The sequence below is a fragment of the Sceloporus occidentalis genome, unplaced genomic scaffold (genome assembly GCF_023333645.1).
Source record: "Sceloporus occidentalis isolate IW3139 unplaced genomic scaffold, rSceOcc1.0.p SCAF_4, whole genome shotgun sequence".
Taxonomy (NCBI): Eukaryota; Metazoa; Chordata; class Lepidosauria; order Squamata; family Phrynosomatidae; genus Sceloporus; species Sceloporus occidentalis.
In genome coordinates this window covers 119,257,611-119,281,010 of record NW_028316984.1, presented here as the reverse complement: position 1 = coordinate 119,281,010, position 23,400 = coordinate 119,257,611, and the positions used below count along the sequence as shown (strand labels likewise).

General features: G+C 41.1%; 1 protein-coding gene across 3 annotated transcripts in view; it reads left to right on the top strand.

Annotated features, from left to right (window-relative positions):
* The window catches only part of NAV2 (neuron navigator 2), a 352,842-nt gene that overhangs the window by 254,418 nt on the left and 75,024 nt on the right, over positions 1-23,400 (top strand). For all 3 annotated transcript variants that reach the window (XM_089521370.1, XM_089521369.1, XM_089521367.1), the window contains 4 exons: positions 10,137-10,275; positions 16,878-17,169; positions 20,381-21,083; positions 22,007-22,474. In XM_089521370.1, coding sequence (XP_089377496.1) covers positions 10,137-10,275; positions 16,878-17,169; positions 20,381-21,083; positions 22,007-22,474 — 1,602 coding nt within the window. The remainder of the gene's footprint in view (positions 1-10,136; positions 10,276-16,877; positions 17,170-20,380; positions 21,084-22,006; positions 22,475-23,400) is intronic.

Here is a 23,400-nt window from a genome sequence, read left to right as displayed (position 1 = left end):
TTATGTCCCTCATACAGTGATTCTGCTGTGGCAAAAATGATGAAAATTGGGTTTCATTTACACTCCACTGTGCCAAAAACAAATATTAGGAGAGAATATGAAATAGTAATTACTGTGTATAAGCATTGGCAGTATTGGGCTGGGCTGTTATGAACTTCCCTTCCCCTGGACCACAACTTTAAAAAAACATATTTTCTGTGTAGAATTGTAGACAAAGAAACTTCTGGTTTAGAATTCAGAATTTTTTTTTATGCTGAGCTAAAGCGTATTCTAAAGGTTTTGTTAAGGGAATTGTACTTTAACGGTTTTTTTGTGATCTACTTTAAACTTCTAACATAGGCCTATTGTTACTCCTGATTAGAGTAAACTCATTAAATAAATGGAATTTACCTATGTGTCAACTCACTATCCAATAATTGATTGAAGGGGTCTCCTCTCATTGTGAGAAATAGGATTCCTGCCACATTTTAGTAAGGATAGTTTCTTTTTATTTGCGATTATTGCATTATACTTGGAAGCTGCTTTGAAAAGCTTAAAACCATTCACTCACTCAATTAAATACTGTTCACTTATGAACACACCAGTAAATAGTTCTGAATCAGCCAAAGGACATAAACACTTTTAAATATTACTTATTTCAATATAATATGTCAATTATGCAGTAGATCTTTTAGTTAGATTGTACCAAGTGTGAGTCCTCAACCATCATGTTTGTGCCCCCCAGTGTATTCCTGATATGGATCTCAACTACCAGAATTACAAAAGTATTCTGAATTTAACAACTACAGGTCTTGAAAACAGTGCACGTACCACAGAGGTGGTATCTCCTTTTGAAATCTTTGCAGTTTACTGTTCTTGTTTTGGTCAGATAGTGCTAATCTGACTTTTGGGTTTGACACGTTACCATTTCCTGATTTATCTCTTCCCTTAAGGCAGTTTGCTTTCTTAGGCAAACCTGGGGTGAATATTTCCCAGAAAACAAGTTCTACCAGTTAAGTATTTGCCACAACTTTTTTGTATGTGTAAATGTGCCTTCAAGTCACCTATTTAACTTGTGATGACCCCATGAATTCATGAATTTTTTACGATTTTCTTAGTGAGGAATACTCAGAAGTGGTTTTGCTAGTTTCATCCTGTAAAATATATCCTACAACACCTGGCATTCATTGGTGGTCTCTCATCAGAACACGAACCTGCTTAGATTCCTACGTAGGTTCCAAGTTGAAATGGGATTTAGTACCTGTACAATATCTAGGCTCTTTGGACAAAAATATCCCCACCACCACCCTGTGCATAGTTCTTCGTAGTAAAATCATGATGACCCTAAATTTAAGCTTCATCGTGCAGTAACTTGCCCCAATTTTCTTCTGCAGACAATTTGATACTATACCATGCTGTCATTGTTATATCATTCCTGGAATTTCTTATGCCATGATGTCAGTATCTGGTGGAGTCCCAAAGGAAAACAATGAAAACAGCTATTCTGTCTTGTTTATAGTACAGTTTAAGAGGCTCTGTGGGTTTTCTCTTCCTAGGAGCTGAATTTCAGAAGTCTCTTTTATGCTCTGAGCTTTTGAATCTTTCATTAACAAATGAATAGGTATTGTTTTAGAAACAAAAGGATAATCACCTAGTTTCCAGTTGGAGTGCCATGTGTGCCTCAAGGCATCTCTCTCTTTCTCTTTACTTTCCCCAGTAAAGAAAGACAGCCTTTGTTTTTATCTTAGAAGAGAATTCCTACTTAAACTGTGTGACTTGGTACACCTCATGGTACTCATCTCATATGCCTTTCTAGTTAAGATGGCCTTTTTAAAAATACCTGCTTTGTATTACTTTTTTCATGGAATACTGTGAACAGGGACTATTTTTATATAAGAGAATAAATATGCTTACCCATTCCCAGTAGATAAATGGATACAAACCACCTGTAGTAATGACTATTTATTTATTTATTTATTTATTTGGGAAAATAATTATGAGCCCTACAGTATTAAATTTATCAATGCATAGATTGTGGCTATTTCAGACTTTTCAGGAGTTGCACTGACTGGGTACAGAAGCTGTATATTCCACACACAGTTCTTGAAAAGCATCTGTTTTGTTATAATACCTTCCCAAAGAGACTGAATTCCTGTGGTTGGCTGCAGTGAACATTCAGAATTTGGCAAGGTTCATGAAGTCATTTTGCCGTGGGAGGAATGTGATATTATGAGTGGAAAACAATGCCCTTTTGAGCAGTTGCCAGATCAGGAACACTTGACTGAGGCCAGCTTTTAACTAGTGAGCAACTTTAGACCAAAAATTTGCACTTTGCAAATGGTATTGTTAAGCAGGGCTTGTGAAGTTACTTTTAAGAATGAATATAATGACAATTGGAAACCATCCATAACTAACTAATCACAGGATGATGCTCAGAGACCCAGGTATCATCCTACCACTGCTGGTTTATAGATGAATTCTTGCATAAGAATATAATTCTTTCTATTCATGAAGGCTCCAAATCTCATCAGCAGGGCCAGCTCTGGTTAGTACTTGGACAGAAGACCACAAAGGAATACCAGGTGCTATGACCTATATTTTACCTCTGGCAAAAATCACCTCTGAATATTCCTTTCCTAAGAAAATGCCAATGCTGCACTTTATCGGCCTACCTGTTTAACTTATATGCAGAACATATTGTAAGAAAAGCAGGTTTGGGCACAAAAGAAAGAGAAATGGAAATAGGAGGATAGAATATCAACAATCTAAGATTCACAGACGACACCATAATACTAGCAGAAAACCTCAAAAACCTGTAACAACTACTAAGGAAGTTAAGGAAGAAAGTGCAAAGGCAGGTTTACTGTTGAACATAAAGAAAACAAAAATAATGACCATAGAGAATCTAGACATTATGAATCTAGACAATGACCATGGAGAATCTAGACAATGAAGAAATAGAAATAGTAAAAGCGTTCTCATACCTGGGATCAAACACTGGTAGAAACCGGGACTGCAGCCAGGAAATCAGAAGAAGATTAAGAATGGAGAGAGCAGCTATGAAAGAATAGAAAAGACACTAAACTGCAAAGATAAACAAGTGAACACGAAAGTCAGAATTGTACAAGCCATTGTTTTCCCTATTGCCATGTATGGATATTAGAGCTGGACAGTTAAGAAAGGAAATAGGAAGAAAATCAATTCATTCTAGATGTAGTGCTGGAGAAGATTGCTGGCTTTTGGACAGCCAAAAAGACAAAACAGTGGGTCCTAGAGCAAATCAAACTAGACATCTCCATGGAAGCTAAGTTGATAAAACTGATGTTGTCATATTTCAGACACATCATGAGAAGGCAAGACTCATTGGAAAAAACAACAATGCTAGCAAAGGTGGAGGGAAGCAGAAAGAGGGAAAGCTGCATGCTAGATTGATGGACTCTATTAAGGAGGTCATAGGTATGAGTTTACAGAACCTAAACAGAGCCGTGGAGGACAAGGAGTCTTGGAGATGTATCATATATGGGGTCATCATGGGTCAAAATCGACTCAAGGGCAATTAACAACAACAACAAAGAATAATGTATAGGCCACCATAAGTCGACAGCCAACTTGAAGGCACATACACATACATGGACAGTTAGAATTGTCAGTGGACATACCAGATTTTCCCAGGCTATTCTTCACAATGGAAGTGAAGTGCAGGACAATTCAAATCTTATTTTTCAAAGTGCAAGAGAAGCTATCCTAGAGTTGTGGAATAAGCTAGTGTGGTACTGTCAGTTTCAGTTTTGTGATTGATTCTTGGATTTTAGATCTGACATCTCACTCACTTGATGGCATTGAGAAATTATGGTCTTTCAGCCTCACCTTGCATACAGGATTTTTGCAAAGATAAAAAAAGCTAATCCACTATAAAAAGCAGAAACATGATGGAGTGAAAATATGACTGATAAAAGTTTTTTAAGAAGTTACCAGTATGATGATGAAGGGAATGGATTGGATTCAGACTTACCCCAAAAAAGTACTCACTGAAATTAATGGAACTTATATTAGTCATAATTAACTGAAGTTCCATTCATTTTATTAAGTCTGCTATAAGCATGATTATTCTTGGAACCAATGCAATAGTTGTTTCATAAAGGTAAGATTCACAGTGGAATGACTTGGCTGAAAACTTCTGGTTAAAGTTATATTAGCCAGAGACTGCTTTTAATTTTGATTTCTACACTAATCTGTTTGTCTAAAATGACCTTTGCAGCATATTACGTTCTTGGAATGTTCTTCCTCCTTGGTTGCCCCACAGTATTTACTAAGGATGTGGTAGTGAGATTCTTATATACAACAAACTGTGATTGTTGGTTTCACATGGTTCTTTTAACCCTCTACTGCTCAGGTTTTCCACATCTTCTGTATACATGAACCTACAGAGTGATCTTTGGGGAGGAAATAGGGCATATTCATTCAGTTTAGAAATACTAAGTTGTGTCACTAATGGTTATATTCCAGGTTTCTTCCCCTTTTCCTTTTAAACTTGCAGTTTTTGGGAATTGTAGCATAGAGTGGTTACTCATTTTTTGAGGAGGTAACATTTTCTTTCCAAATATATTTTTTGCCTCACAGATCATAATTTAATTTCATTTACAGCCTTTTAAAAATGTTTTCCATTAAAGTAGGATATGAAACAATGCTGAGTAGTCACAAGTATTCAAAGTAGCTTTCATATGATTGACCAAGTGAATCAAAAGAAGTACATAGGTTACCATGTTATGGCTGAATAGATTTTTGTTGACATCAGAGGTTATTAATTGCTCCAGCTAAATTGCAAAGATTCTATCATTGCTCACAGACTGGATTTCTGTAGTTAGGAGGGCTGTTACATTTTCATTTTTTTTTTCTTTTTTTAAATTTAACCACTGAAATGCTAATGGGGGGGGGGATTAAGCCATTTGAAAAAACCTGCTGAAAACAAATGTAACATACTGTTTTGGAATTCAAGTTCTAAAGAGAAGAGTGCATTTGTAAATTTATAAATATTTTAAAATAATTCTTTTTGTTTAGTTTCAGACTTGCTCTTTTGTAGATTGCATTGAAACTAAAGATAAGGAAATTAGTTTAAAAGTGAATGCTTTGTTCACTAAAAGCTGGAAAAAACTGTACATTAATTATGCTTATTTTGAATAAGATATTTAAAATACTTGTGTTAATTTTAATTTGGTGTGTAAATTTACATTACATTGTAAGACTTAAACCCTTACCAGAATGGAGATGAAAAATCCTACAGATGTTTTTCTCTTTTTTCCTCCCCATGTCCTTGCTGTGAGTTTAGGATAGAAAGAAATAGGAAGCTGTTTCACTCACTGAGTAAGGTTATAGATTAATACACACAGAAAGGATTGGCTAGCAAAAATGATATAAACTGCTTTTTGAGTAGCAGTTCTGTTCTTTAGAATGAAGATACTGTAATTACAATACTATTCTCTATATTTCCAGGCAATATTATACATACTAAAATGTTAAAAATTAATCATATTACATATAGAATGATCTCTGGTTTTGTGAATCCTGTTTTGTTTTTTTCAAGTACCAATTGAAATCCCCTCCTTTTCACCTAAACTGCTCAGTCTCCCCACCTTTTCCTCTTACCTCTTTCAAATTCGTCATCATCTACACTCATTTTCTATGTCTGTAATTTTATTGCTATCCTTATCTGGTATGCTGTTTTTTCCTCCATCTTTTATCTACCTAATCTGTGTGTCAGTGTCTGTGTTCCCTTCCAGTTTCTCTTTCATTTCTCCATCTATCTGTCCATCTGTACTTTGCATCTTTCTCTGTGTGCCCTCCCTTTGCCACTCTCTCCTCCTCAATCTATTCTTCCCTCCCTTTTATTTTCTCCATGTGTATTCTCCTGTCCTGTCATGCCCACTCTCCCCCTAACTGTCTGCTGGACTTCCTTTCATTACCTGCCTCAAACCATGAAACAGCATGTCAGCATCCTGGATTTCATCTTCAGTTACTCCCTCCCACTTTACTGTTGCTGTCACACTCACTTCATTCTGTTGCCACCTATCACAGAGTGAAAACTCTAGGAAAGCAGCAAAGGGGTGGGGAACTGCAGCAGAAGTTCTATTTTCCATATCTTTTCCAGGAAAATACCATAACATAATATGGGGAAAAGATACTCTATGTTTCAACTTGAGTTTGTTTTAAATATAATTAAAATCAAGACATTGGCTCCAATCTCTACACACAGCATAGGTTTGTTTGTTTGGTAGTTTAGGCAACAGAATATGTTTGCTGCCTTAGAAGAAAAGAATTATACAATAACAATGAAAATGTGGTTCTTTTCCCCAGTCATTTGCATTTCACATAAGACATAAGAAAATGAGGGTTTTGTGGTCCTTTCCCCCCACTCATTTGCATTTCACATAAGAATGTCACCGTTGGCTTTCACTGGGGTTAGCTGCTGTATCTGTAAAGATACAGATCCATCCCCTAGTTTTCACTTAGGCCAAGTGTGAAAAAGTGCATTTCAGGGGGTCACATACTGCCCTCAAGGTTGTTTTTGTAACTCTCAGTTACACATGCTGCCCTCCAAACTCCCTGGATTTCCTCCTTTCTGGCTGCTATAGGCATTTGCGTGATGGACTGAGACATGTCAGGGTCCAAGTCTTGTTGGGCCATTGAAATCCAGTGAGTGACTTTGGCCAAGTCCAATCTCTCAGCCTCAGAGAAAGGCAGTGGCACTAATTTTCCAAGCAGATGTTGTCCAGAAAACATGTGATAGGTTTGCCTGAGGGTCTACATAATTCAGAAATGACTAGAAGGCACACAGCAACAACAATAACTTTGTATGTACACACACTAGTTGCACATAGAGACACACAGACATGTATGTGAATCCCCTTTCCTAGAAGTCTCCAGGAAAGGGAGTTCATTCTTTAGATAGCTTGCAAGCCCCCACATTACAATTTAAAAAAAAAAAACAACCTTTTTTAAAACCACAGTTAGACTTTCAGCAACTTCCAGGCTTTTTTCATTTTATTTTTGGCATTTTTGGTAAAGCTCATGGAAAAGTCCTGGGGCAGAAAAGTGTTCCCTGATCCCACCACAATTGTCTAACACTAAGGGGTTTAACACTAAGGGGTTAAACAGACCCACAGAAGGGGTGGTTTGAAGCTGCCCCTTGTTAAGACAGATTGGGGCTATGGCAAAAATACGCCGGGAAAAGGGCAGCTTTTCCCGCTCCACCACAGCCAAAGTCCCACACCATTGCAGCATCTGGAACCTGTCCACATCTGGGCAGCTGCCTACTTCTGGGCAGCTTCAGGGCATCATGGGAGCATGCGGTGCATAAATGTGTGGACAGCAGCTTTTAGAGCTGGTCTGTTCCGCTGCCCTGAAGCTGCCCAGAATTCAGCTCTAAGAGGGACTCGAGTTGGGAGGTCTGTTTACTGGTTGACAACGGGGAACAAAAACATGGTTGATTTTAATGGTACCCTGAGCATTTACAGCAGACCAGTTCTGAAACCAGATGGTGAAAAAGTAATTAATGCAAACCACAGAAGAAGGGGGGGGGGGGGATTTGTGTGAGAGCAGGGAGGCAGGAGGCTGCACATGCCCAAAACATTTCACATCACCAAACTATGATTTACAGATAGGAAGTACTACATTTGAATAGGCCCTAAGTCTGAAATAAGTTCTGCTGAAACTGATGAAATGTAATCCCAGGGGGATGTGTAGAGAGTCTATATGTCCCAGCTGTTCATTATATGATAGGTCCCAGAACACACTGAAAACAGCTGGGTCAGTCTCTAATAATTCCCTTGAGCATGCTCCAAAGACTTCATGAATATTAAATTCCTGTTTCCAAATCTCTCTATTAGCAGTTCATATTTAATGCAATCTATATTTTATCAGTTACAGCTTTTCTCTTACATATGCAGTTACGATCTGGGTTATATTTAATGTTCAGTGGATTTTAAAAATGTAGTCTCATGCTTAAAGTTACTAGTCTTGAATAGCACTCCTTGTTTTAGCATTTGGTGTAACTGTTGGCAGGATTATTTACTAGATGAGGGATACAATCACTCATTGGTGGAAATTCTAGAAACTGGAGCCAGCTTGAAGCCTTTGAATGAATTTCTGCTTTACTCTCCTGCTTTAATCTGAGTTTAGACATAATAGTGCATATTTAGGCATGGAGAGGCTTTAGGAAAGGGATATCCTTCTGACAGGTACCCCTAAGAAGAGAGGCTTGCAATAGAGAGACAGTTTGGGGGCGGCTAACATGTGAGAGCTCTTCTTCAAACCAATAAAGATTTGCTTAAACTATTTGCTCTTTTCTGAGTTATGCTTCGTCATCTAATACTGAGGGGCTTTTTAAATGAGGAAAGCAAAATACCATTATACAGAGAGTTGAACATTCATCTGTACATGTATGTGCATGTGTGCACAACAAATACATTAGTGTAGCAACCTCACTTAATTACTTATATATGGATTTCATGTTTTTCCCCATTAGGAGCAATGAAAATGTGAAACTTCCTAGAAACACTGGTAGTTTAGGTATAAAGGAAGAGTTTTCCATGACCTATAGATACAAAGGCCTGTTACAGACAGCCAAAATAAAGCTGCTTCGAGTCACAGTGGAGGTATGGTGTTTCAATGATGCATGTGTCCTAAGAGTCCAGAAGCCTCACCAAAGCCACGCTCCAGTCTTTAGGGCTGGAGTGTGGCTTTGGTGCAACTTCTGGACTCTTAGGACGCATGCATCATTGAAACACCATACCTCCACTGTGTCTCGAAGCAGCTTTATTTTGGCTGTCTGTAACAGGCCTAATTGAACAAATAAAGGCTCAACATGGGATTGGCAGAGTTGGTTTTGAGAATTCTGTTTAAGGCTCCAGACTTTTGCATTTTATTGTCTTTAAATTAAAAAATAATAATTGTTTACCTCACAAGAGCATATTGATGGCAGATGAAATAAACCACTGAAATGCAAATATTTCAGTACCTACATGATTACTGTATTTTCCGGCGTACAAGACGACATTTTGACCCAATAAAATTGGGTCAAAAGTCAGGGGTCGTCTTGTACGCCGGGTTGAGCCCGGCAGCCCCGCGGCCAGGTGGGCGCACGCACTCTCAAGGCCACCAGCTTCTCAGGCCTCTGGAGGCCTGGGAAGCCGGCAGCCTCACGCCGGCTTCAATGGGGCCTTCGGAGGCCCCTCACAAGCCGGCACGTGCGCTCTGGGGCCGCCAGCCTCTCAGGCCTCCAGAGGCCTGGGGAGCGGGCAGCCTTGCGCCGGCTTCTAAGGGGCCTTCGGAGGCCCTTCAGAAGCCGGCGTGCACGCTCTGGGGCCGCCAGCCTCTCAGGCCTCCGGAGGCCTGGGGAGCCGGCATCCTCGCACCGGCTTCTAAGTGGCCTTTGGAGGCCCCTGAGAAGGCAGCGCATGCGCGCGCACTCTGGGGCTGCCAGCCTCTCAGGCCTCCAGAGGCCTGGGGAGCCGGCGCGCATGCTCTGGGGCCACCGGCTTCTCAGGCCTCCGCAGGCCTGGGGAGCCGGCAGCCTTGCACTGCCTTTAAGGGGCCTTCGGAGGCCCCTTGAAACCGGCACGCATGTGCACAGCTGGCTGCCTCGCTAACTAGGAGGAGGGTAGCCATATATGGTGAGTATAGGCTAAACCCTAGATTTTTATTTTAAAAGTTGGGGGTCATCTTATACTCCCGGTCGTCTTATACGCCGGAAAATACGGTAATTAAAAAATAAGCAGGGCAATGTCACTTTAGGAAAATAACAAGTAACTGTTTTCAAATCTGGAATGTCCAGCATCACCATCCTTTCCCCAAATTGTCATTCATCTTTTATTTTCTTCTTTTATGTGAATTTTCTGTTACTAAGCTGGTAAAAGTCTGTGTGGCATTAGAGTCACCATAATGAAAAATTGGAGTTTTACTTTTGAAATCTGCATCAGCAAGACTGTGAAAAATATTCCCTAGAATGTCCTTTAATTATGTGCGAAATGGTTAATAAATCAATAAATGCTGGTAATACCTGTTTTCAAAGGCCCTCCCCCGCATTTACAGCTTCTGACTTCATGGTTTCTGTGGGAATGGCTTACATGGATTATTTTTATGGTTTCCCCCTCTTTTCTCAGCTGGGATGACAGCAGTTCTGTCAGCAGTGGGATAAGTGACACCATAGACAATCTCAGCACTGATGACATTAATACCAGCTCCTCCATCAGCTCCTATGCGAACACACCTGCATCCTCTCGTAAGAACCTAGATTCGCAGGTAAGATTTCTTTTTTCATTTCACTTATAATAATGTCAGAGGTATTCCATTAACTTCAAAAACACATGAGTCTGCCCAGTTTGTTGCAAAAGAGAATCACATTATTACAGGATCAAGACAATCTAAACACGTTTACTAGGGAATAATCATGTTAGAGTGTTTGGAGTAGGACACTGGGAGACCATGGTATGGGTCCCCATTTGGTCATGGTAACCTGCTGGGTGACCCTGGGCGAGTCACACTCTCAGCCTCAGAGAAAGGCAGAGAAAAAACTCCTTTGAACAAACTCTGCCAAAAAAACAAGACGACAGCTTACAGTCACCATAAGTCATGACTTGAAGGAACAGAACAACATTAATTAAACACATCAGATACACTCTTGTTCATACTTATGACTGTAGTGTATAATATCAAGAGCCCTGCATTCTGGTTTCTGATTGATCCTTAAGATAACAGACTGATAATGGTAAAACCATGCTAGAATAATGAATTGTCAGTGCCAGTATATTATGGTGATTGGCATGTCTTTTGTTTAATAAACAAACAGTTTTGTTTATTTGGGAATTACTTCTATATTCTCTAGTATGTTTTGATGATTCCATATGTTTTACTTTAATATATGAGCAAATAACATACATGCAAACATTTTTCTGTTCCAACATGTCGGTCTCATATTACAAACCAGGGTCAGTGATAGAAGACCACCAGGGAATAACAAGGATCTTCAGATAGGGCTAGGAAATAGTGGGCTAAATTCAGTTCCTGTGACTGCACAGATTATTCTGATTTCAAGATTTGAGTTAGTGAAGAATTTGCTAGAGGTTTAAACTAAAAGAATGAATTGCTTTGGACTTGTGCCATTGGGGACTATCTAGAATTCTTTTGAAGCTGTGCAATTATAGAAAATTCACTAGAGTTTATAGCCCTACTGAGCATCAATACTAGGGTTGCCATCCCCGAGGACCTCCAAACCGGGACAAATGTAGGACAATGTTTTAAAATGTAGGACCTTTTTTAAAAAAAATTTCCTGGCCAGGAAATTAAAAAAAAAGGTCCTACATTTTAAAACATTGTCCAATGCCTCGCTGGGGCCTGTGAGACAGTGTCTCGCAGGCCCCAGCGAGGCCTTGGAGGACTCCGCGATCGCGGAGCCACTTGAAGGCTTCGCCGGGGCCTTGGGAGACAGTGTCTCCCAAGCCCCCGGCGAGGCCTTCCAGGGCTCCGCGATCGCCGGCCCAGGCTTCCTCCCAGGCCGGGAAGGAGGCGGAGGCCGGCTCCCATCGCGGCGATTGCCGCGATGGGAGCAGTCTCCGCTTCCTCCCCGGTTTAGGAACAAGCCTGGGCCTGGCTCCCAGGCCGGGAAGGAGGCAGAGGCTGGCTCCCATCGTGGCGATCGCCGCGATGGGAGCCGTCTCCGCTTCCTCCCCAGTTTAGGAGCAAGCCTTGGCCTGGCTCCCAGGCCGGGAAGGAGGCAGAGGCCGGCTCCCATCGTGGCGATCGCCGCGATGGGAGCCGTCTCCGCTTCCTCCCCGGCTTAGGAGCACGCCTGGGCCTGGCTCCCAGGCCGGGAAAGAGGCAGAGGCCGGCTCCCATCGTGGCGATCGCCGCGATGGGAGCAGTCTCCGCTTCCTCTCCGGCTTAGGAACACGCCTGGGCCTGGCTCCCAGACCGGGAAGGAGGCGGAGGCCGGCTCCCAGGCCGGGAAGGAGGCGGGGGCCGCTCCTCATCGCGGCGATCGCTGCGGTGGGAAGCGGCCTCCTCCTCCTCCCTGGCCTCGCGGAGGCCTTGGAGGACCCTGCGGCCGGAGCTCCAACCGTGGAGTTGCCTCCAAGGCCGCGCTGGGGCCCGGGAGGGAGCATCTCCGCGGCTGGAGCTCCGACCGCAGAGAGCCCTCCCAGGCCTCAGCAAGGCCTTGGAGCTGCCGCGGGGGCTGAGGTGGCCGCGGTGGGCGGGGCCATCCCGGTTTGGGCGCCAAACCGGACTGGGACGGCACCGCCCAAACCGGGATTGTCCCGCCCCCCGGCGGGATATGGCAACCCTAATCAATACAGGGCAAGTGAGAAGGAGCAGGAATGGTCTGCCTATACCCCAGCCCCTGCATGTTGTGCTGAAGATGAAAAACATTCTGTATGTGAAAGCTTGTATCCAGTGATGTCCATGTATCCCACAATGGAATTATAACCTTGGCATGTGTCTACCAATTGAATGAAACAATAGAATGAAAATGCCTGCAAATCTTCTCTAGATGATTGGACCTCTTAGGTCAGATGAGAGAAATGCAGAAGCAGAAGAGGAAAAGATAGCCTTTTTGCATGAGCAAAAGTCTGCTCACATGATGTTAGCTAGAGGCAATAACACAATGCATGTACATGGTCTGAGCTTGTGATTAGAAAAACTAATGTTACTGTGACTCTAAAACACCATTTATACAGATAGATGCTGTTCTCCTCTACCCAGTCTTGGAGATAATGGGCATTGTCAGTTATCCCAGCTGTGATATTTGTAAGGCAAAACAATTTTGTTGTGGAGTTGGAGATTTTCAACTTCCACAGAGTGGTAATAATTAGACTATGCTAAGCAACAATAAGGCAACCTGAAAATAAATATATTAACAATAGGCCAGCCTGGACTAATGATAGTTTGAGACTCACAATCATGTAGCAAGCTACATATAATGCTACTCTGTAATCGTTATTAGTGTAATTGTTATTAGTGTAGTGGAGATTATCTCCAGACCAAGATTGTTATTGGTAATAATTAGGACCAGGATTCAATTGTGAATTTAAGAAGGATATGTTGCCATCAAAATTAATGACTTCCTTCTGCGGCCTTCCACGTACTCTAAAAAAAATTGTTCCAGGGGGGCTGGGAAACACTTTGGAACAGGTTTATAGAGTGTGTGGAGAACTGCAGGAAGAGGAAAGGTGGTTGCCAGTTCTGGCAGAAGTACTGGGATCTAGCTGGGTATCCAAATGTATTCTAGCCTGAACTTTAAAAAGAGATAAGAGCATGTATATTTAACACAGACTTCTTTCTTGTTTGATAATGCATAATGCATTATTGGTAATGCATAATGCATTATTCATTTAAGGAACAGAATTTTAATTAAGTTCACATAAAAGCTTGAAGATTATAACACTCTCAGAGGAAATGTGAACACATGTTACCTAATGAAATGTACTATAATTTCCCAAGGCTGCGTGTTATTACAAGCCATCCTTTTTTTGGCACCTTTTCAGAAGAAAATTATTTTTAATGTCTGTAGGTGGCATTCATCATGTTTTAAGCAGACCTAGCCAACAAATCTAAATAAGGAAGAAAAAGTTCCTCCACTGCAAATACATCTTGACTACATTTTAAAATTGTTTTGGGAGCCCAAATATTCTGAAGTTTCCCCAAATGGAAGGCCATACTTTCTAGACTTTGCATTTTTTGATAAGATTTTTTCTGTGTAAGATTACTTTGCTCCACATTTTTTAACTGGGGCCTAAAACTATTTTAATAGAACTTTTAAAATATAATCATAGAGTTGCCATGAAGTGTTAAATTGCCTCATATACTCTGATGCAAGAATCCTATTACTCTTTGTTCCCTTGCCATGTCATGCATAGTTGTGGCTACATTAAAGAGTTTTGCCTCTGGTTATGCATCTGACATTTTATGTCTGTTTGAAATTGCTAGCACCCAAGCTCTGAACCTGATGAGATATGCTGAGGTGTAGAAGCACTCCTTATAATTAATAGATTGAAAAAAGCTCCCGTTTTTCTCAAATACTGCATTTGGAAGCCTGAATAATATCTTAAAATTGTGTTGGGTGCTCTTCTGCATAGGTGCAATGTAGTTCCTACATTGGCTTTTTCACTATCCCACTTCAGATATTGGGTGGAACAGGAACTGTATCTTGGAAAAAATATTCCACTCAGGGACCTTTGATTGTTATTATAAGCCAGGGTTCCAGAAGATCCTGATCCTTGAATTAGGAAAGGGAGCACACAGCTCCCTGGTTGCAACAGTTGTACTGACTGCTGGTCCATTTCTGGGCAAAGTTCAAAGTGCTGGTTATGATCTTTAAAGTCCTATATAGCTTTGTGATAAATGGGGGTCTTCCATTTATCAGAGCCTTCTTCTCAGATAAAAAAGGGTTAAATGTGGGAGGAGGTACAGTTACATTTTAATGAGAGTTTACATCACAGCTGATGGTATGGCCACTGTCCAATGAGATGGGCAGTTGGGGAAAAGCACGAACCTTTGAGATACAGGTTTTTATTTTTATTTTTTTTAAAAAACCTTCAGGCAGCACAAGGTTTTTGGTCTGTCTGTCTATCTGTCAATTCGCTTTTGTCTCTGGCCCTCATGAGGCAGACAATGAGAAGGCTGGTGGAGCAAGATAATAGAGTCCAGTCCCCAGATATTCAGAAACATTAAGGACTACAAACACTTTCTGATCTGCCAGTAAGGTTAGGAACATGTACCAGTCCGTGGCATCAGGATTTTTTTTATTTTCTGTCCTGGTTTGGCAGAAATGATTTTACTTTGTAACTTGTAACTTTCTATCTGTGCCTGTAGGACAAGTTGGTCCTTCATGTAGTGATATCCTTTTGCTCTAGAATTCCTGTACTTAGAATAAAGCTTTTCTTTAAGGTACTCAGCCTCTTTGCAATCTTAGCTTTATCATGGCTAGTTCTTCACTGGGTTTGCAAATAGCAGTGGAATTCCCCAGCAACATCCCACTGTATTGCTTAGGTGTGTCGTGGTGGCAGCAGGTTTTTCTTAGATAAAAGGTGGTCTCAAGGGGTTCCATCCAGCTCAGCAGGAGTGGAGGGGGACTCGTAGAGAGCCTTCACAGGCTTGGTTCCAGGCTGTTTGAAGGACCAAATCGTCCTGTTTGAGGCTGGAACTCCCTTCTCAGGATAGCTAGGATGACTTCCTTCTTGCTGTCCTTTCACCAGTGAGTGAAAACTGTCTTATTCTGAAAGGCTTTTCGGAATCGGTTGAAGGGTTTTTAACTAAGTGTTGTTTTGTTGATTTTATATGCTGTCCTTTAATGAATATTTAAATGTGATTATTGTTATAAATGGTTTAATTGTTTTCTAAAATAATATATAGATTGTTCTTGTTGTGTGCCTTCAAGTCGTTTCCGAGTTCTGGCAACCCTAAGGTGGTCTTGTCATGGGATTTGATATTTTTGTATGTTTTTAATGTTTTGTAAATTGCCTTGAGTGCTAGGGTTAGGGTAAAGGTGGGATATAAAAGAATAAAATCATCATCATCTTCATTCATGGCATGAACATCTAAGAAACCATAGACCTTGCATCCATGATGGGTTTAACATGATTTCCAAATTTGGCAATACTTAGCACCTTGGCTTGTCTCTCTCCCAAAACAAACCATGGGTTATTTTACTGGCTTACCTGCTTTTGCTGGTTGATTGTCATAATAAACCACAGAAGATTTATGGGTTATTTAGCCACTGCAACTTACAATGGGAGCCTTTGGCCACCAACACATCAGCAAATTCAAAACAGAGCAAACCAAATCATTTTTAATTTTTATTGTTATGATTGTGCCTGGTGTTTGGGGAAAAACTGTGATGATCCAGGGATTATATATATATATATATATATATATATATATATAGCAAGGCAGGAAATATAAATAGCAGGTGACAGGGGGCAAGAAAATAAAGAACACAAAAATACATATTCCCTCAGCATCTGTGTTTTCAGGTTCCCACATGTGGGGCAGGTTCACAGCTTTTCAGAATTCTGATGTGTAGTTTGAATTGCAAATCATTCAGAAGGATCATAAAGCCACTGAAAGTAAAACAAAGAGTACAGATATGAACATGTGCTTCAACAAATAGCCCTTCTTGATCCTGGTGTGTGTATGTGTGTAAGGCACTGTAACTGAAGGATCCCAAACACTGACATAAACAGAGAGAAATTTAATTGAGGAATTAAATTGATGAGTACATACCCTGTTGTGCATGTGGTTTTAAAAAAGTGATTCTAGGTAATTACAAATTTAAATTTAGTCAGCAGGAGTTGTGGAGCATTGCGACTTTCTGAAAAATTTCTCACCTCAGTTGATGATAAAGTTAGTGTAAGGCGTAAACAGAAAGGACTCGTTTATCTTTCAGTCTTGCAAAAAGCTGCCCCTTCATGCTCCACAGATCAAATTGCCAGCAAAGAGATAAAGAGGCAGAACAAAGGAAAAGCTCACAACACACATTTGAAGTGAGTTTATGCCTTGCATTGAAAGGTACTGTGTAGAATGCAGGAATGAGGGAGCTACAGTGCATCAAGATAATTTTTTCCCATTTCTGACCTTCATAAATTCTGCTTTATATCTTTGATTATGTAGGTGCTTGTTTTATTTGCTTAATTTTTTAAAGTACTGTACATTAATTTCAGATTACATTAGTCTGATTAGATATTGGATAGTATGTTATTTATTAGAATGAGGTTTTGCATCAGAAAGGACAAATGAAAGAATAATCAGAAAGGCTACAGAGTAAAGATTTCTGTAAAGGGTAGATTTTGGATCCTAGAGGAAGAAAATGTTTGCAGTGCAAGCTTATAATTCTCTGTTTTCCCACTCAGACTGATGCTGAAAAGCATTCCCAAGTGGAGCGGAATTCTTTGTGGTCTGGTGATGAAATCAAAAAATCAGATGGAGGCTCAGACAGTGGTGTAAAAATGGAGCCAGGATCGAAATGGAGAAGGAATCCGTCTGATGTGTCTGATGAATCTGATAAAAGCACTTCAGGGAGGAAGAACACAGTCATTTCTCAGACGGGTTCCTGGAGACGGGGCATGTCGGCTCAGGTTGGCATTACCACGCCAAGGACAAAAACAACAGCCACTTCAGGAACTTTGAAGACACCTGGAACAGGTGAGGAATGCACAGCCAAGAGGCGAGCAATGCAGGCCAAGAATTTGTGCTGTTAGTAGAAGAATAATTTCCTCTCAACTGTCAGGATTTCAAGTGCATTTTGATCTATGCTTGCCTTTGATGGAGAACAGTGTAATCAGTCTCTATGATGTTGACTCGGTATTCTTTGTATAATAGGGGTGAGGTATTCCACTTAAATTGATGACTGTGCTAAGATGCAAAACTCTTACATTTCTTGAATATATTAATAAATTACAGTTGGCCACCTGGATCTGGATCCATTCTTGATCCCCCCGCAGATACCAAAAATCTGTGTATGCTCAAGTCCTGTTTTCCTCAATGGTGACGTGGTCATGTGGCCGTGCCACCATTAGGGACAATGGAACTTTGTCACCCTTGCTGCCCAATGCCCACCTCATGGGTCTCACCGCGGCAGGCGGCAGGGAGCTGCCCCCTCTTCCTTCTTCCTCCTCCTCTTCTTCCACCGCCTCTTCCTCCTTTCTTCTCCTCTTCCTCCCTCCTCATCTGTCCCTCCACTGCTTTTTTCCTTCTGCTGCCTCTTCATCCTCCTCCTCTTCCTCCTCCCTCCTCTTCTTCCTTCCTGCACCTCTTTCCCCTGCTGCCTTTTCCCCTCCACGGTCTCTTCCTCCTTTTCGTCTCCCCCCCTCCTCTTTCCCTCCACCGCCCTTTTTGCTGCCTTTTCCCCTCTGCCACCTCTTACTCCCTTTCCCTCTGCCTCCTTTTTCTCTGCCTTTCCCCCTCTGCCGCCTTTTCTCCTCCGCTCCCTTCTCCTCCTGCCTCTGCCTCTTCCTCTTCCTCTTCCCTCCTCCCCCCCCCCGCCCCCACAGGCTTGCTATTTGCAGATGATGGAATCCACAGATGACAAGTCCACAGATACGGAGGGCCTGCTGTATAAGACTTATTTTCTTGGTATGTTTATTTAGTTGATTAGATTTCTAGTTGAAAATTAGCTTCCCCCCCAAACAAACTCTACTTATAAAATGTGTTCAAGGTTAAAGATGCACTAGAACACACAGGTTATCATCCTATTAGTTTGTCCCAAGTAGAGCAGACTAGAATCCAATTCAGTAATTTATTAGTGAGTTGATTCAATAGGCTTACTTAATAAGGGCTAACAGTAGGATTTAGGTCCATATACACATCAGATCTTGCTGCCATAACTAATTTGCTCCTGGAGCTTTTTCACCACTGTGTTGTCTTGCAAATTAATTATCACTGGAGCAAGTCCAGTGCACAGGTACCCTTTAGCCACAGAAGGCTGTCTTGGCTGGAGGAAGGAAGCCTCCCCATACACAGCAGTCTCTGGACTCATGCCATTTAGTCAGGCAACATCATTGTTCATCAGTAGAATGGCCGCTGAGCCATGATTAGAGGAATCGAGAGCAGAACAAAATAACTTCTCCCATAATTATTATTGTTATTATTATTATTTATTTGTATTCTGCTTTTTCACAAAGGAATCAAAGCAGATTCCAACAGTATAATTAAAACATCAAACAATTAAAAATTACAATTACAATTTAAAAACCCCAATACCCCAACCCTCCCCCCAATCATAAATAAATAAATAAATAATAAAACTTATTTATATCCCGCTTTTTGTTACCACAATTAAAGTGGCGTATAACCTTTAAAAAAATACAGCAATATATACAATTTCTACCATCCCCTTAAAAAAAGATTAAACAATTATATCCATTAAACTTACAGACAATAAAATCTAAAAACAATAGTACAATAATAGAATAACGGTGGGCAGAGTCTTCACTTATATATGTCTGTGGGGGGATCTTTATGTGGCTGGGTTCTATTCCGGGAAGGCCTGCCAGAAGAGATCCATCTTGACAGCTTTCTTGAAGCTCCCCAATCATAAAAACAGTGATCAACCCCTAAAAAAGATTAAACATCAAAAAATTTAAAACTGTCCAATATGAATACACTAAAATTTCAGGCAGATTAGCCAAGGTGCCTGAGCATGTGTAGAAGAGAACTTACTTTCTGAATAGCAGCAAAGTGTAGCAAGTTCCAGGGAGCAAGTTTCCCTGAGGCCTCTGTGGTTCACAAAGATGCCAAAATGTATACAAAAAAAAAAACCTTACAACCATACAGTACATGGAAAGAAGTTCACTATTGGATTTGAAATAGCTTCATGTTAAACACTTGTCTGTGATGGTGGAAGTGATGGGTACCTAAAGGCTTCTAGAAATTCATTCCTCTATCTCCCATTTTTGGCCTGAATAAGGGCAATTTAGGGGCTGAGCAGATGAGCCAAGAAAGAACAGGCTGATCCCATGCTTTCTTAGTCTTGGTAGCAGTCTCTGGTCTCATGCCATCTAATCAGGAAGCGTCATTGTTCATCAGTAGAATGATCTCTGAGTCATGTTTAGACCAATCCAGAGCATAACAACTCACCCTGAGTAAGTGCAGGGATGTCCCTGTGCGAGTCCGAGACTGGAGTGTGCTCCTTACCTTGCCGTGCTGTTACTTTCACTCAAAAGTCCCCTGTCACTGTATATGATGTGGAACTGGCACTCCAGGTCATGTGGCTGCAGCCAGGCATCCCCGTTTCTGCATCAGACACAGTAACTGGGTGTTTTTGAATGAAAGCAATGGCCAGCAAGGTAAGGAGCATGGCGGGGAGGAGGGGTTGAAGAGCTGGGTTTGCCATGGAGTTTCCTAGAAAAAAGTATTAGAGCAGCAAAACTTGCTGTTTTCCTCAGTCTTTGAATGTCTCAGAGTGTTGCAGAGAAAATGTTTTGCAAAAATCATATGAGTTTGTTGTGCAGAAAACACTTTCCATCATAAGAAACATGTTCTCTATTCAGGAAATGCATTTTTATTACCAAAAAAAAAAAAAGGACATATGTATTTCTCTGCAGAATACTTCTTCTGCAGCTCTTTTGACTATGGGACAAATACAGCATAAAAATATTAATTTTCTCCCACAGTGGGAAGAAGCCTACAGTAATTATTTGTCTTGCTTTTTGAGTACAAAACAATTGAGGGTTTATTTACCCATTCTCTTGGCATATTAACATTTTCTGCCCAAGACTTGCATTTAATTAAGAAAGATCAAATTGCTTCCACACTCTTGTGTCTCTTGTGTTTAAGTTATTTTTTCAAAATACTTTATCTCACCTGCACAAAATTTGATACTGTACAATTTTAAACTTGTTCTCCATTTTTCTAGGGAAAACTGATGATGCCAAGGTATCAGAAAAGGGTAGAATTTCTCCCAAATCTGGACATATTAAACGTTCTCCATCAGATGCCGGACGCAGTAGTGGTGATGAATCAAAAAAACCCTCCACCAGTAATTCTAGAACAGCAGCTTCTAATACAAATGCATTTGGGTTTAAGAAACAGAGTGGGTCGACTGTAGGCATGACCATAATAACAGCTAGTGGGGCAACGATCACTAATAGATCTGCTACATTGGGAAAAATCCCTAAATCATCTGGACTCCTGGGTAGGTCCACTGGTCGGAAGACTAGTATTGATGGCTCACAGAATCAGGATGACGGTTACTTAGCAATTAACAGCCGAACCAACCTTCAGTACCGAAGTTTACCCAGACCCAGCAAATCCAGCAGCAGAAGCGGAGCTGGCAATAGATCTAGTACCAGCAGCATAGACTCCAATATAAGCAGCAAGTCTGCAGGCTTGCCTGTTCCTAAAATGAGAGAACCAACTAAAGTTGTCCTTGGGAGCTCTCTTCCAGGATTAGCCAACCAAACAGACAAAGAGAAAGGGATCTCATCAGACAATGAAAGTGTCATCTCTTGTAATTCTGTTAAAGTGAACCCAGCATCTCAGACAACTTCTAATACAGCCCAAACTGTTCACCAGCAAGGAGTCAAGTACCCAGATGTGGCCTCCCCTACTCTGCGCAGGTGTGTACAACTTTTTTTATTTGAGTAGTGCTGTTTTGGAATGTGGCAATCAGAAAGTGTTTACATTCAGACACTCACACTTGGATGCCTGTGATTTAAATGTACTCTATGCTTTGAAAAGCTTTAGCCAAGAGAAATCTTCACCTCTTCTAAAAATTGTCCAAATTAATTAAATGACTTGAAAAAGCATCATTTTGAAAAATTACCGTTTATACTAGTCTATAAGTCAACCTCGTGTATAAATCGAGGTCAACTTTTAGGGCCAAAAATGTGGATTTTAATATGACCTGTGGATATGTCGAGGGTTGGACTTAAGGGGGCAGCCCAGCTGGGGAGTGGCTTCTGGTGAGCACGCACCCTTCCCATCCTGTCCCCAACTGGGCTTTCTCCTGAGGAGGCAGCCCAGTTGAGGAGAGACTCCAGGACAAACGTGTGCCCTTGGAAGCCTGTCCCCAACTGCGCTTTCTCCCGAGGAGGCAGCCCAATTGAGGAGAGACTCCGGAGTGAGTGCACGCCCTTGGAAGCCTGTCCCCAACTGGACTTTCTCCCGAGGAGGCAGCCCAATTGAGGAGAGACTCCGGAGTGAGTGCACGCCCTTGGAAGCCTGTCCCCAACTGGACTTTCTCCCTCGGAGGAAGCCCAGCTGAAGAAAGGCTGTGGGGCAATCGGTCGCCTCTCCCAGTATCTCCCCAGCTGGGCTGTCCCTTACGGAGACAGCCTGGGCAGAGGAGAGGCTTGGTTGAAGGACCTTTTGCCCCGTGGATAAGTCTACCCAGGATTTTTTAGGCTATTTTGGGGCAAAAATTTCTTGATGTATAGTCGAGTATATACGGTAAACATAATTTTTTAAAAAAAATAAAAAATGTCATCCAGATGTTTTCGGTGTGTTTCCTGACTTCCTTTAATTTCTTTTTCCCCCTCAGACTTTTTGGTGGAAAGCCTAGTAAACAAGCTCCCATCACAACAGCTGAAAGCATGAAAAATTCTGTGGTCATCTCCAACCCACATGCAACCATGAACCAACAGGGGAACCCAGATTCTCCTTCTGGGAGTGGCATTCTGAGCAGTGGTGGTAGTAGTCCTCTTTATAGTAAAAATGCAGACATGAACCAGTCTCCACTAGCATCTAGTCCCAGTTCAGCTCATTCAGCTCCTTCCAACAGTTTAACCTGGGGAACTAATCCCAGCAGTTCTTCTGCTGTTAGCAAAGAAGGGATTGGATACCAGTCTGTCAGCAGTCTGCACACCAGTTGTGAATCCATTGATATTTCTCTCAGCAGTGGAGGTGGGCTGAGCCACAACTCTTCCAGTGGTTTGATTGCAGCTTCTAAAGATGATTCGCTGACACCCTTTGTTAGAACCAACAGTGTTAAGACAACATTGTCAGAAAGGTGAGGACATTTTTCAAAATATGTGTCTTTATATATTTGTAGTACTTAGACATAGTATGCTTATTGGTATGTGGTTTCTGTAAAAAGTAGCTCAGTCCTCAAATGTTTATTAGGAAAAAGGAACCCTACTCAGAACAAGTGTTGTTTTGAGTAGCAGACATAAGTCTGAATATGTCTAAAATAACTATTATCGCCTAGTTTGGGTTTGGGGAGAAAGTTTTTTTTCTCCCTCTTACTGTAAACACAGCTTAATCTAAGGAGTTAAATGGAAGGCCACTCACATTACATGTATATTCATTTCAGGAAAAGGCTGATAAGTGATAGCTTCAAAACATTTATGTTTTCTTTAAAAAGTAAAATATGTCTTTTCCTACCATTCACAATTTGTAAAATCACCCATAGTTTTCACATGAGACCCAAATCTTAAGTAATCCTTTTCAGAAGATATCTAGGATTTGGTAAGAAAGAACTACAACATAAATGAACAGCTAGAGTGAGGCTCAGATATTTTAAAAGTCTGGTTCCTGTCAGTGAGAAGAATAGTAAGTAGAAAGACATTTGACATTCACCTCAAGACAGAGTGGGAACCATGAAAGGTATGCTTTATTTCCTCTTGAGCCACAGCTACAAACCTCAGCTTGCTTTGTCATGTCCGTAAGAGAGATGAATTTCCTTTCCTGCCACATTCTTGATCCCAGACAGGATTATATCAGCATTTCAGTGCTGGGTGAATGAAACAGCATGGAACTGACAAAAGTACAGCAGTCAAGAGCATAAGTTGAGAATAAGGGACACTGTGATTCAAATTTCACATGAGCCACAAAGGCTAGTAATATTGGCCAGTTGTGAAAATTACTGAGATAATGTTTGTGTGAAGCATTTTAAGTACTACGGCTAAACTAAACTTCTTTTAAAAAATAAATAGC